At 38.6% G+C, this 14,094-nt stretch overlaps 2 protein-coding genes across 4 annotated transcripts; both read right to left on the reverse strand.

Annotated features, from left to right (window-relative positions):
- Positions 1 to 60: 60 nt before the first annotated feature.
- Positions 61 to 4,480, reverse strand: tph1a (tryptophan hydroxylase 1 (tryptophan 5-monooxygenase) a). 2 transcript variants are annotated; one of them, XM_037253636.1, is made up of 11 exons: positions 4,288 to 4,480; positions 3,023 to 3,154; positions 2,697 to 2,880; positions 2,519 to 2,619; positions 2,375 to 2,442; positions 2,096 to 2,292; positions 1,890 to 2,025; positions 1,694 to 1,820; positions 1,513 to 1,608; positions 1,032 to 1,165; positions 61 to 945 (listed from the first exon to the last, which is right to left on the reverse strand). In XM_037253636.1, exons 1-11 carry the CDS (start codon positions 4,375 to 4,377, stop codon positions 771 to 773), a joined length of 1,440 nt encoding a protein of 479 aa, XP_037109531.1. In that variant the 5' UTR covers positions 4,378 to 4,480; the 3' UTR covers positions 61 to 770. The 2 variants fall into 2 exon arrangements, with proteins under 2 accessions (XP_037109531.1, XP_037109532.1); XM_037253637.1 differs by lacking the exon at positions 4,288 to 4,480 and adding an exon at positions 3,767 to 3,871.
- Positions 4,481 to 9,170: 4,690 nt separating this feature from the next.
- Positions 9,171 to 12,771, reverse strand: saal1 (serum amyloid A-like 1). Of its 2 annotated transcripts, none has more exons than XM_037253641.1 (13): positions 12,624 to 12,771; positions 12,227 to 12,423; positions 11,974 to 12,072; positions 11,817 to 11,900; positions 11,639 to 11,718; positions 11,501 to 11,560; positions 11,310 to 11,425; positions 10,757 to 10,919; positions 10,568 to 10,650; positions 10,306 to 10,491; positions 10,167 to 10,235; positions 9,888 to 9,980; positions 9,171 to 9,610 (listed from the first exon to the last, which is right to left on the reverse strand). In XM_037253641.1, the coding sequence occupies exons 1-13, from the start codon at positions 12,625 to 12,627 to the stop codon at positions 9,570 to 9,572; spliced, it is 1,275 nt and encodes a 424-aa protein (XP_037109536.1). In that variant the 5' UTR covers positions 12,628 to 12,771; the 3' UTR covers positions 9,171 to 9,569. The 2 variants fall into 2 exon arrangements, with proteins under 2 accessions (XP_037109536.1, XP_037109535.1); XM_037253640.1 differs by having other exon boundaries at positions 10,078 to 10,235.
- Between the last annotated feature and the right edge of the window lie 1,323 nt (positions 12,772 to 14,094).

Raw genomic sequence — 14,094 nt, forward strand, 5'->3', positions numbered from 1 at the left:
CTGTACGCGATTTTTTTTTTTTTTTTATCAACCGCAGTCCTCAAACTAGAATTCCAAAAGTTGATTCAAACATTTTAATTTCATGCAATAAACTACAAATATGCATATATACATACTACAGAAGCAGTTATAACGATTTTTACCAAATTGAGGCAAAAGACATTTTAGACATCATAATTAACTCTTATGTCTATACATTGATTTGTAGAAAAATATGGTTTTTTTTTGTTATTTCAGAAGAGCTCTAAATATATCTGCATTTAAAAATGTAGGCCTATTACTGGAAGGTGTGCATGGGCTTGTCAGAAGAAACCACCAAAATACTTTCATTACATTGCTCGTATAATTTCACTCAGCATTACACAGAAAGAAGCATGATACATAGACAATAAAAATATAAAGGTGCATTTTATATTTAATCACAAGTGTGAGGAAGATTGGATAATGAACCAAAACAATAAAATAAAAAAAAATCACAAGATCATGTACAACAGCAGGTTAGCCGACAGGGTTGACTTGAATTGAGGGGATTTTCTGGTACAAAAGCATACAGACAGGACGCAGAGTAAAAGCCAAATAAATGAATCTTTTGGTTTGTGCAATTCACTGACATCATAGCATGAGTGTCTCTGTACGCAGGAGGGACAACAGGGTCTTTTTGTCAAAATTAGTGCACATTCAATGACAAAGGTTGATACACAAGCAGCATATCTAGAGCAGCAGTGCTTGGGGGGTACGACACAAAAGGGCTGCAAGCGGGCTTTGAAATTTCAGACTCCGAGTTGCTTGTTGAGGCGGTTCAGCGCGTCACCCACAATGTCGAGCTCATGTCGGAGTTCCTCCACAACACTGTTGATGCTGGGAGTGTCTTTAAGCACATCCACACTTTGGGTGTAGGGGTTGTACCGTACTGTGAAGGGACGCTTGATGGTCTTGGCAAACTCCCTGGAATAAACGAGATGAAGAAAATTTCCTCTTAAATCGTCATAATCTGGAATTTGGATGAAGATTCGCGAGTAGATCATGTTTACCTCATCTTGACTTTGGCCTCCTCAAAGCTGTCTGATACAAAGTAAACATCCTGAAAAGTTGTGATGATGCATTCTTGTTTGGATGTTACTTTGGGGTCGAATGGCATGATCTTTGATTTTCCAGAAAGGGCGTGCTGCAAAAGAGGACAATGTACCTTAGCTGACACTTGATTGAATTTGATGGGAAACAAGGACTGTGACAGTGCGGATGAAAAGAAGAGCAGCTGTGATTTATACTGTGTCAAAAAAGTTCCAGGACTGGTTTCACATAAGATAGAATGCCTTGAACATCTATCTGACAGTTCCTGGCTGAGAACATTGTTGTGCAGCTAGAGCACTTTAGCATCCCAACCAATCTGGCTAATAAAATAAAAATAAAAATAAAATAAAATAAAATAAAATAAAATAAAATAAAATAAAATAAAATAAAATAAAATAAAAGCCAAAAAGAAAATTCAGATTCAATTGTTTATGTTTTCACCTTGAGCTCACTGATGGATGAAAGCAGTCCAGCCCCATATGCTCTCAGCTGTCCTTCCTGTTTGCATAGGCCAAACTCCACTGTGAAAAAATAACACTGAAACAAAAAAAAGACAAAAGGAGTCATGAAAATCAAGCATGAAAGCATCGATTCAAATACAGGCTTTAGCAAGTTCACTCACTGTGGCCAGTTTCTGAATAGAGTCGTCCGAGGCTCCCAATGAAGCCAGGCCGATCTCCTGGGAAAATTGTGCAAAACTGGGCTCCGCCAGTAGGGGGACGTGACCCAGTAGCTCATGACACGTGTCCCTGGATAATGATCAGGTTTTCATGAATGCCTGCTTTCTTCTTCACATTTGCGTGCTGTGTAATACTCACGGCTCAGGGGTGTATAAGGGGTCAGAGCTGTGTCGCACATACTGGGTGCAATGGAAAACACGGAAAGCCAAACCAGCCAGGAAGTCACGAGGGGACAGGTAACCAGCCACAGGCCTGATGGTAAACCCGGTGCGTTCTGGAGAACACCAACATCTTCAGCATTTCAAAATCAACACAATGGGATATTCAGATTTAACGAAACTCACCCCTGAGGAAGCGAGAAACGTCTTCCAGTTGGGGAATATTGTCTTCTCGACATTCACAGTATTTGGAGAGCAGTGGCAAGTTTTTCAAGTATTCCCTACAAGCGTGGCTGGGGTACAACTTGTTGAGCTCTCTATACACAACACCCCATGTTTTCACTTCCTCCTCTGTAAACTCTATGCGAGGAATCAGCTCACCGCTTTGGAAAACAAGAAATCCCCCGTCAGTTACACAAAAAAAAACATTCCACTAATTCCTAAATGAGACTTAACAAAGCTTACTGTTTGTAGGCCATTGCGAGATCTGCAAAATACTTTCGTCTTTTGCGGTAGACATTGTCCTTGAAACCCTGAAGGAGTCCAATAGAACAAATGAAAATTATTAAAAGGTGAAGAGTCCAATTAAATGGAATTGCTCCCACATACCGGATGATCAGCATCCAAATCAGAACCGTACATCAGGACACGATTGGCACACTTGTCCAAGTCGGATATTTTCTTTGGGAACCACGGTACATTCTGCATATCTGTCGGTGACGCTTGAGTGAGTTAGATTCATGATGGAAAAAATAAAATAAAAAAATAATAAAAAACGTGACTATACCTTCCTCCGGTAGACAGGAATTATCTGGAGGCTCCATGTCCACCACGCTCACATGCTTCCGCAACAGCTGGATGATTTCGTTGAGTTGTTCGTGGTTGCTGTCACAGTCCACAAAGATTTCAAACTCGGAGTTGCGCCTTTTCGATTTCCTGGACTCGATGTGCACTAGGTTGACGTGATTTTCCTGCAACCCATGAAAAAAGTTTACCTTCCAGTTAAACTGTGTGTAAATCAAAATATTATAACATTATAAACCAACCACATGGTACCGATCACCAAACAGTAATTAAAAAATTTAAGATGTAAATATGATAATATATTCATACCTGGAAGAGTTTGAGTGCCTTTACAAGTCCTCCCACTTCATTCTTAAGGGAAAAGATAATTGTTGCTCTGCCTTTCTCCAGTGTATTCTTCTCAGTGTTTTCTTCTATTTTTGTGAAGGTTGATTTGTTAATCTGGAAACAGTAATCATTCATAGATGGATCGCAAAAAATATACAATGTGAGGCACAAAGGAATTAGCACCTTTTCTTTTCATTTCTACTTAAAAGTTACTTGCATGATTTGCATATCCAAGTAAATATTCTGAATACCTTGGAAGAAAAAAATATGTTATAAAATTAACAATAATTATATTAAGTAATTATGCAATTAATAATTATTATTATAATCAGTTCATAATGATTCTTGCAAAATAAAAATATTCCCTTTTGTTGATTGCTTTTATAGCGGCTCATGTCAAATAAGCTACAGCCACTTAAAAGCATGGCGCCATCCAAAAAGTATTTCCACATATGCAGATAAGAGCGCGCTAAGTATGTCAATGTTTCAGACAGACAGAGGCACACATGCAGAGATTAACGTCACGAGATTCCAGTTTCAGAACCAGGGACAGTACCCTCACGTTGACGCACATATGCTCACGCCATGGGAAAATTCATTATAATCCTTATCAAGTAACATAGTAGCATTTAAAATAACATTGTCATATGCAGAAATTGGAACACATTAAAATTCAAAAGACATTTTTATTCTAACATTTTCCCACAATATATAGTTGCTGCCTACCATATTTTGCCTTTCAAGTGTACCACAAACCACCCGGGTGAGTATTTTTCGGTGGATCCATGTCTGTAAGGCCCCTGAAAACATCACTGCATCAGGTTGTCCCGGGTCAACTTTTTGCGTCTCGGTTTAACCAAGATGAACTCGTCTCTGTTTCCTCAAATCGCCCTGCAGCAATCGCTTGTAGAGTTAAGGGAAAGCCTATTATTAACCCCTCGTGAGTTCAAATCTGAGCAGGCAGCGTGCCTTTCACCACCCACTGTGGAAAAGTATTTTAGAAAATTTTCTGGGAATAATCTGATAGACAGCATCATTTGTTGTGATTTCCCCTTTTTGTTTTGTGGTAAATTAAATCTGTTTTTTTAATAAAATTTTATTTGTATTTCTTTAAAATAATCAAATAAAAAAATAATTTAAGAAAAAAAAGTAACTTCAATTGAATTAATTGAAAGAAAATCCTTGAAATAAATTTATGTGACAAAGTATCTTTAGCATTTTGGTCAAAAGAATGAAAATTCTCTTACCTCATTGTTGAGTAGTTTTTCTTCATAGGCTTTATTCATGGAGTCGAATGATCTCCCCCTTCGAGGTCCATCAATCCTGTTGGAATACATTTCAAAATGCAGCTTGGCTTTTTCCACCTCAACTTTATTATTCAGCCGTTGCAAGTGGATTATCTGTCAGCCCCCCTCGATGTAAAGCAGGATGTGTAACCCTGAGAACCAGCGCGCTTTGCTATTTAACCACAGAGAGAACGAGGAGGGGGGCTTAGGAGGCCAATAATCTCAGGGACAGCAGCAAATGAAAAAAGAGCATCATCACTTACGTAATTTGGGTGGGAAAATGTGCCATCTATTTTTTGAAAAAAAGCTTTGCAACCAATCACAAAGCCTGATTTTGGCAAACTGGATTTTTTTTTTATTTATAGTTGCAAAGTCATTTTTTATGCAGATGAATAAAAAAAAAAATCAAACAGTTAAGCATGGACAATGTCGACATTGATGCTGGAAAACATTACAGAGTTCATTCCGGTAGTTTGGCCAAAGAGGAGGTCAAGGTTTAAGAGGATTTAAGAGCGTAGACCACCTGCCTTCATTGTGCAATGATCCCAACATACCCCCCACCCCCTTCCCTTTAAAATCCACAGCTCTGCACAGTAAGCAGATTCGGGTTTGGGTGCACATGACACCAATAATCTACATGTTTTGCTTTCTCCAAAGCAATCAGTGAAAAAGGGGGCCAATTAAAACAAGTGCAAGCTTTAAATAAGTAACTTAAAACAACACGGCCAACTCTCGGCAGGTCGACTGTGCTGGTACATGTGGCTGATGCACATGGCGATCGTCTCAGGTGGATCTGGCCTATGTCACCCGTGACAGAGACGCTTGCTTTACACAATCGAGGAAGCAACCAGGCCAACTTCCTCCAGTCAGAAGCTGGACCCAGATCAGCACTTATTAGCAATATTATGCAAAAAGATAAAGAGGGGGAGAGGTATGAGTCAACAATAATGTGAGCGCTTACTGATGTATGTTTTAAATGATTTTTATGGAGCACAAGGGTTAAATGGTGGTCACTAGGAAGGATTTAAAATAAATCCGGCTTATAATTAACACAGTAGAAATCAGTGCACAGGAAGTCTGTGCTCATAAAAGAAACAATTATTGCTGCACAAAGAGGAATTCAGTTCGCACCATATTTAACAAAGTAGGTTGAATCATGATGAATTTACATTTTTTAAAGCAATCTAATGGCTAAAGCATTTTTTTTTTTTAGCAGAAATGATGACATATCTGGGGGCTTAAGCAAAATACAGTTTTTATGCTAGGTCATGGAATTCTTAAGACATTGATTGTAGCTAATGAATAAGGTGGCTCATTGGCGAATCCAAAAAGATATAATAAAATTAAATTGCCCCAAAAGATGACAAAACTCACTAACTTGATGATGTGAACTTTTTATATTTACGACAGATTAGAATGACTTTCTCCTCTGGTAGTACGTCGTGTGGCAGACCTGTCTGAGCGTGAGTCTGTCCCAGTTCTGTTCACTTTAATCAAAGAGGATTTACTTTGTGTCTGAGCATCAAGCTACAGGAGATTTGGATGGCTAATCTCACGCGAGGCGCTGCCCAAAACATTTATTAGATTGAAATCTCACTATATGGTGACTGGACCAAACAAAGCTCTATGATAGACTAATAATTCATTAACTAGAAAATCCCAGCAGAGATTTAAATTCCTGTCAATCCTGTGAAACACATTTACTCTTATTTAAGGTTTTAGAAAAAAATAATGCAAACATAAAAAATGAAATTATTCAATTGCAGGGCTTTGTGGTTTCAATTTAAGTGAATCATTCCTATTAAAACATTATACCAATGAAAAGTATGCTTATTGAATTTCAACAATGAACTCAAGGTCCTCAGGATGCTTTCTGTCAATAGAATCTTTTCACACGAGCCTGGCTCTTGTTTAAACGAGAACAGTGAATGGCCTGCTTACGTGCATTTCCTCCCGTAGCTTTAATTACCGCCAATTCTTTCACCGCACAGCAAACAGCGGTGCATGCTACTTGGTGACAAGCATCGTGCGCACAAGGACAAGATGCAGCTGCACTTGTAAACACCTGCCACATTCACAATGCAAACAACTACCGTGAATGAGGTAAATGCAACATAAAATAAATATGACAGAAAAACATGTAAAATCAAACTGTGAAGTAGATAAATGTGAAAAATAAAAAATAAAAAGGAAAATATATGTGGAAATGAATACAAAATTAAACCAATTTAAATATTTTTAAATTTATTTTTCAAATTACCGTTTTTTTCCATGTATAATACGCACCCTAAAAATGGCATGTCGATGCTGGAAAAAAGCCTGTACACATGTATAATACGCACCCAAATTCTGACTCCTACTTAAATCCGTAAACGTAAAATTATTTCAGAAAAAAGATCATCTTTGGGAACAACCGGATGTTATTCTGCCGGTCAGTATCACTGCGCATGCGCTAGCAAACTCGATAGCGAAGAAATGTTTCGGATTTGTGTAGGGTACATTGTGACAGCAAACGAGCGGGTGATCGAGCAAGCGTCTGATACGAGAGCATTGTGTTCGTATGGAGCGTGTTTGAAGTGAACAGCAGAGAAGAAAGGAACAAGGCAAAGTGTTGTGAAATAAAATATTACCTGTAATATGCATTTAGGTAGAGAACTGAACTCTCGCTCTTTATATAGCTGACGTGTCTTGCGCATCCGTTCTGCGCATCTGTAATGGCGGCCTCCGTATGATATCCGGTTTGCGATGGAGATTAAAAAACAAACAATATTTGACAATAACACACCATCAAGGATTGCACCATCGCATCAAACGATGTGTCGACAATTATGAATTTTACTGACTAAGTGTGTTGGGCAGGATGGCTGAATGCAATGCGCAATTGACAACAAACAAGAAGAAAGGTGATTTCAAGTTTTATTTCGAGGGAGATTTTCTTCAAAAAAAAAAAAAAAAAAAAATGTACCCATGTATAATGCGCACCCCAGATTTTAGGACAATAAATTAGTTACATTTTGCGCATTATACATGTAAAAAACGGTATATACTTTTTTAGATTTGTTTTTATTTGAAACAAAATAAATACAACAGAAAAAGATCCAATCAAACTGAAAATAAGTAGAAACATGTGAAAAGTTAAAAATAAAAACCAAACAATATGTAAATTAAACCAATTGAACTATTTTAAATTTATTTTTCAAATTATATTATTTTTTTAGATTTGTTTTTATTTTCACTTTAATGTAGTATTTTTGGATTTGACAGTTTTGGTCCTACATGAGCATAACATGTAGTGAATACCATTGGGAGAATCTGCGTCATTTTAGCCGCACGTCACTTGTCTATTCATTATGATCAGCTGACAGGAGACAGAAAGCCAAAGAAGGCAGTAGACAAGCAGAAAGCCGCTTTGATCACATCCAAAAGCATCACGTTTGAATATGAGCATGCCAAGACCAGGTGCTTGTGAATAAGCCGGCCGGGCCTAGGAATGAAAGGACACGACACCACGGACGTCATTATTGCTCCTGCTCACCCAGCAACACGTTTGCAGTTGCATCCATTTGCAACTCAGAAAAATACACCAATTATTTTTGTGATTTCCCACATTTTAGTTGGGATATTTACTGATACTATAATAATGCTTAGTTTAGTGACCGTATGAATTACATACAGAGGGACTGGAATAGTCACAAAAAGGCAGAGAAATGGATGGACATCCTTGAAAATGTATCGCTCATTGGTGAATGTTGTCATTCAGCTCCTTGTTGCAGAACATCAAGTTATACAGAGTGATGTCATAGATGCTATTTTGAAATATGCACCAAAACAAAGCTCTTTAAGTTTCTTCATTCAAAAAATCCATCTAAAAATTAAATAGCCAACTTGAAATATAAATTTGAATCAATACCGCTGTTGTATATTTAAGGGAAGAATTAAAATATCAAGTGTGGTACATTGTGCTAGATAAAACGCAATGTAGTTATTATTATTGGTCTTTGTGTACATGATGTGACGTTCATATCTTGAAATATAAACATTCACATAAAGACAACATCAAAATAGAACATGTTTCACCGAAATGTCAGGTCATGACAAAGAACAGCGTGGGCGGCGATGAAAAGTCAAAAGTTAATAACTGCCATCAAACATCAGCGTCAGATGGACAGCCTCATGTTACGAGCGTGCCGTCGGATCATATCACACGGCGCCCAAGACTGGCAGACCGCCGATCAAGTTTGGCAGGGTGGCGGCAAGCATCTGAGCTTCATTCTCATCTGGGTGACGTGACTCGCCCGGGAGGGACACCTAAGGGCCTCGCGCCCGTTAGAGTGTAAGACACAGTCCGTCGGCCATCTTTAAAGGCCACGCACATTTCAATCTGAATTATTCTATGCTACACAAACATCCTAGTTAAGGTACTGCGTGTACAACCCAGATTTAAAAAACTGTTTTTTTTTGTTCCCATGAGGTGATCTGTGTCCCTCCTTACTTGCTCACCATCTCCAGATTTCCATTAGAAAGCGTGTTCTCCATATCAATCCAAGCTTTAATTAAAAAGCTGCTATATTCACAGCGCCCTCCTGGTAAGCACGCCGGTAATACGTAGGCAGGTCTGTTCTTTGCCGTGAGTGGACGAAATGGTGCATTTGGAAAGCAAATGAGCTCATTGTTGCCAGGCATGAGCCTTTCATCTAATGTTATTGTCCTTACTAGGTGACTGTCACCCTCGGGTAAACACTTGATGTTGCCAATCAGCATTAGTACCATTACTCATACGCTTGGGAGAGATGACTCAATACCAGTTCGGTGAGGTTCAGATGATGCAAGAAATAAAGACAGAATTTGGTTCAAAGGGCTTTTTAGTGTTTTTTTTTATTTTTTTTTTTATCATATGGCCTCATGTAAAACATTCAGAACAACCTTTACACAAAAAGGAGTATCTTTAATGATTAAAAAAAAAACAATCAAAAAATACAAAAAAAAAAAGTTATATTCAGAGAACAATGCAATGCAAGTGGAGGGAAATACTAAGAATAAAAAAAGTCAGTTTGTCAATAATAATGGACTGACTAAGTTGGATGAATGACTCTCCAGTGGAAAGTCAAATATTGGGACTGGGGCAGGTCTGGAGGGGGAAGAAGGCTTCCGGAAAAAGCAAGCGGAATTGTCCGAGTGAGGGCTGAACACTGACCTGCGGCGGCCATCAGACAGGAAACTGCTTCCTCACCTTGTCAGCTAACTCAGGATCCGCTTGGGACAACATGAGCAGCAGGTGTTGAAACTACCAGACGAAAGAGAACAAGTGGAGAAAAAATGGTTAGGTTAATTTTCCACATGAGTTGCTTGCTTGTGACATCAGCATGTCCTCACCTGACACAAAGACCAAAATTTAAAAAAAAAAAAATTCTTCTGTTATTACGACTTGATGATAAAGCAAAACTTGAAAAATCAAATTCCTATTATGGTCCTGTTAAAAATAACAGGCTAAATTAAATTAGACATCTTCACAGGTCTGCAAACATCTTTCGCTTGAATCTGAAGATACTGAAATAACTTACTGATGTCTGATAGTTGGGAAGTAAACTTCCAAAAGCCGTTATATAGTTCTTCTCTGTCAGGTAACCTCGCTTTACTAAGGCTGTTACCGTGTCCTGCAAGAAAAACAAAATATATAGTCGTTTTTATTATTTTTTTGGTCAGTCTTGGCTTCACGAATCTAAAAATCTCCTGTGACACTTTCAACATTACCTTGGAGGTCCGACTACATATGTCTGACAGAAATTCACTTGTGATTTCTGATAAAGTTAGGAGCTGCTCATCTTGAGCATCTTCCTTACTCGTAGAATCTTCTTTGTGGTCACTCTGGCACTGCATCACCCTCAAAATGGCTCCAACAAGAGACAGACCTCAGAGAAAAAGAACAACAACATATTCAGACTGCCTGCAATTTGTTGCTCGGCAAATAATTACACTTACTTGTGTCATCTTTGCTGCCCGACTGTCCCTGGAACCCATAGAGTGCTTGTAAAACAGAAAAGGCCTGCATCAAAGCGCCTTTCTGCTCCTGCAGAACAACTGCAAGATCATTTGGCTGGCAGAGGTCATCGCAGACAACCTCACACACAAAATTCCATATCGCTTTTCCTGGTCCTTCACTGGAAGCTGGAAGAAACAAATGGGACAATTTGTTCTGTTTAAACTGCTGAATGGATCCCATAACTGTGTTCATCGCACTTACCAAACATTTGAATGCCCTCGTTTACAGTAGTTAAGAGCTGCATGATATGAAGGTAAACCTCCAAGCCGTTTGGACTCTCTGATCTGTATGCATAAATAAATAAAATAAAATAAATAAAAAAATAAATGAATAAAGAAATAAAGAAATAAATATAATAAATACAATGCACTTTCAGCTGGAGACTCATACCTAAGCTGCTTGGCAGCCTCGAGAAGGCATGAGGCTAAATCCAGACAGCTATCCCCATCATCGCTCTGCTCACCAGGCTGAGCTGTGATCCAACTTTTCATCAGCTCCTCATCAAGGTCAAACAACTTGTCAACGAGCTCGCCTACTTTCTCAAGAAGGTCCGCTGGAAAAACAGCACCACTAACGTCAGCAATCAATGGGACAAAGAGTTGCTGACAAGGACAAAATGTGTAAGCCTGGTGTGTTATCTAAGATACAGTCTCATTTGTCATACTTATGTACACAAGCCAAAATGAAACAAGCACCGAAAATAATACGTCATTGTTTTAGTTTGTGACTTCCGTGAAATGATCTGCGTTTATATTGTATGACGATAGCTGTTGGTCCCTTTTTTTTGGCTCAAGTGAAGTTTACATTATGTCATCATTCACAAACCAGATGGCATCCTGCTGAAAAAACAGATTTTCGGTAACTATATTGTGCAGTTGAAGCTAACGTTGCGGGTGGTGCACATCGCACTGAAGCATTTGTAAAAGTAAGTAAATGTAAATACTGTTGGTTGAACTGGACATGATGAAAAGGAGGTTGGCGCGCACAGACATCTGCTGTCGTATTCGCTGAAGCCAGAGGGACGTGACATCTTTTTGGGAAAGGCAGGTCAGAATCAATCTGTAAACATCACAAGAGAAAATGAAGAATTTGCTGAGGGTTGTCTGACGCCCTCTCAGAAGTTGCTCACGACACCTGCTTGTCTCTAGAAGGGTTGGTGGATCGGTATCTCCAAACAGAAGCAACAGCACCGCCCTGTGGACAAACGGGAAATCGCATCAAAAAAGGATGAATGACAACTTCGTATATATTTGAATGCAGGCTGTCATTTACCCCAAATCTTCATTTTGGCTAAGAGTCAAACAAGTGTCTGGAAAGCAAGCAATGTTTCCAAGTATTCCTACACAAATTTCCTAAGGAAGCACAACAAAGAACTTTAATAAATTGCACAGGCTCATAAATAATGTTGTGTTGAAAATAAAATGTTACAAAGTTCAACAGGGAAACTTACTGTCAGACGTGGATTAGTAGACTTGGCAATCACTCCAAGAAGGATGTCTGTAGCTTTGAACTCTTGCAGGAAACCAGCCACATCCTGCACACAGTAAATTAAAAACAAATAAATATATTATGTATCCAAGGCTTGACATTAACAATGACACACCCACCTTATCCATTGCCATGTCCCAAACTCGACATAGATCATCTTCCTCATCATCAGTGAGTTGCATCTGGCCATCTGACTCCTCTGAAAATTTTGTGACCATCTGAGGGAACCACATGTTATGATTGCAATGTTTGACAAACAAAAGCGCCCAATATTGCAAGGCTTGCACATCAACAATGCATCATTTAAAAAATCAAGATTAGTTTTTGCAGAACTTTCATTCTAAAAACTGCAAAGATTTTTTTTCTCGTAACCTGGATGAGATGAGACAGTGTGCTGAAAAGCCAGTGCTTGCTGTATACTGTGTCTCCAATTGCATCTGTCTCTTCAGCCTCATCTCCATCGGCTGTACTTGGAGGAGGTGATGGATTCCGTTCCATTTGTGGGGAGAGATCTTTCAGTGGTGAGCTTGTCTCTCTTACTACGTCTTCAGCATCATCAATGCTGTGATCTGAAATTAGAAAAGTGAAAATGGGGTAATATACTCGTCAATAGGACAGAATCGACAGTCCAAAATCGTGTTTGAGCTAATAAGTGACCATTAAGAAACATCAATGTGCTTTACAACTTTAGCTAAATGCTACCCATTGGCAGAGCTTAGATCAATCAATTTTTCTGATGCACACCTACGATGTAAATATTCGGACTTACCCATTGTTGCCGTTTATTTAGTAGACATAATAATCGGTGGCGATTGCGTGTAGCATTGGAAAGTAAAATCTTTTTCAAATTATTACCACCATACAAGTTGAACAGCTAGCGCATGCGCATTGTCGGGACATCGCTGTCTTCTTCGTGAAGTATACGCATCACAGTTCAACCCAATGGCGCCCCTGCGGACAATTGAGGGATCACATGTTTATGGGACCTACTTGAGGGTTGGTGGCTAACGATTTGCCTAATATTGCATTTGGATTTCTTTTTTTCTTCTCATATTTAATTCAGTGTTGTGCGCTTTACTCTTCTGGCCCTTATTTAAACCGCGGCAATCAATAACGCATATAGTTGGTTGATGAAAGTTTTGCAGAATATTTGTTCACATACCAGCTATGTGCTTCCTTCATTTTATACAATCTCATTGGATTTATGTAATTCTGACATATCCCATACGTTTCTCTGCTGTGTAATTTTCGTCATACTATGTTTGCAGTTTTTAACATGTCCACTCTGTCAGTGAGAAATATCAGATGATAAAAAAGCATTTTAGAATATTGAAGGCTTTTTGTGAAATAGTACTGTTTGCTAACTAAATCTTCTTGTTACGTAAGAGTCCAACATGTGCTCACTAAATCTATAGTGTCATTGTCCACCCTGTCCTTCGCTTGTCATGTTTTTGGAAATGGGATCATCATTTCCATGGATCAAACCAACCATTAACCTGTCATGTCAAAGGAAACATTTCTGTGTTATATAGTCAAGGTTTGAAAAATTCATGAATAAAATGAGTTTCAGTGTATGTAAGTCAACAAGGCCGTATGTATTGTCTTTTAATTTCGTGTTCTGTTAAGGTCAAGAAAATACACAAGATAGCTTCATAACTGGCAAATTATTACGAATCTACTGCAGTCTTCACATACAATGAGGGAGTAAATGCAAGCCAATTCAATTGGTTCTATAGTTAAAGTGTTGAAAAAGCTCATCTTAATGTAACCAACAAGAATTGTAAAGTCACAAATTTATGCCCATGCTAATCAAAATTGCTGTTCGGCAATCTGGTGCGTCTGCTGTCCACCTTGGGTCAACACAATTAAAGCTTTCAGTCAAGAATGACTCTACACGTCCTCATCATACAGCTGTACAATAGTGGGAGTTGTCCGTAACCCTGTTTGCACTTGGAGGAGCTTCCACGAAATCACTATTTGGGATCACGGAACGTAACCCTGTGTTCGGTTACAAGAAGTAATCATAATACAATGAGTAAGAATATTTTGGAGACCTAATGTTCATGATAAGCGAATATTAAAGACTGTTTCAGCATTTTAGGTCTGATATTAATGAACAGGTGACACATTGTTCTTGGTACATGTCCAGTTTGTAAATACTGTTTCAAGGTCGCAAGATGATTAAAAGTAAAAGTTGGGTTTTACAATCGCACTGACATGATATGTTTGATGTGGGGAAA

The sequence above is a fragment of the Syngnathus acus genome, chromosome 6, assembly GCF_901709675.1.
Source record: "Syngnathus acus chromosome 6, fSynAcu1.2, whole genome shotgun sequence".
NCBI classification, from domain to species: domain Eukaryota; kingdom Metazoa; phylum Chordata; class Actinopteri; order Syngnathiformes; family Syngnathidae; genus Syngnathus; species Syngnathus acus.

Coding starts and splice junctions, on each gene's coding strand:
- tph1a (XM_037253636.1), bottom strand. CDS start 4,377: ATGTATTCCAACAGGATTGATGGACCTCGAAGGGGGAGATCATTCGAC. Junction 2,620..2,696: donor TTCCTGTCTACCGGAGGAAG/GTATAGTCACGT, acceptor CGTCACCGACAG/ATATGCAGAATGTACCGTGG. Junction 2,026..2,095: donor CGTTTCTCGCTTCCTCAGGG/GTGAGTTTCGTT, acceptor GGTGTTCTCCAG/AACGCACCGGGTTTACCATC.
- saal1 (XM_037253640.1), bottom strand. Junction 11,719..11,816: donor CTACTAATCCACGTCTGACA/GTAAGTTTCCCT, acceptor GTGCTTCCTTAG/GAAATTTGTGTAGGAATACT. Junction 10,492..10,567: donor CGAGGGCATTCAAATGTTTG/GTAAGTGCGATG, acceptor TGTTTCTTCCAG/CTTCCAGTGAAGGACCAGGA.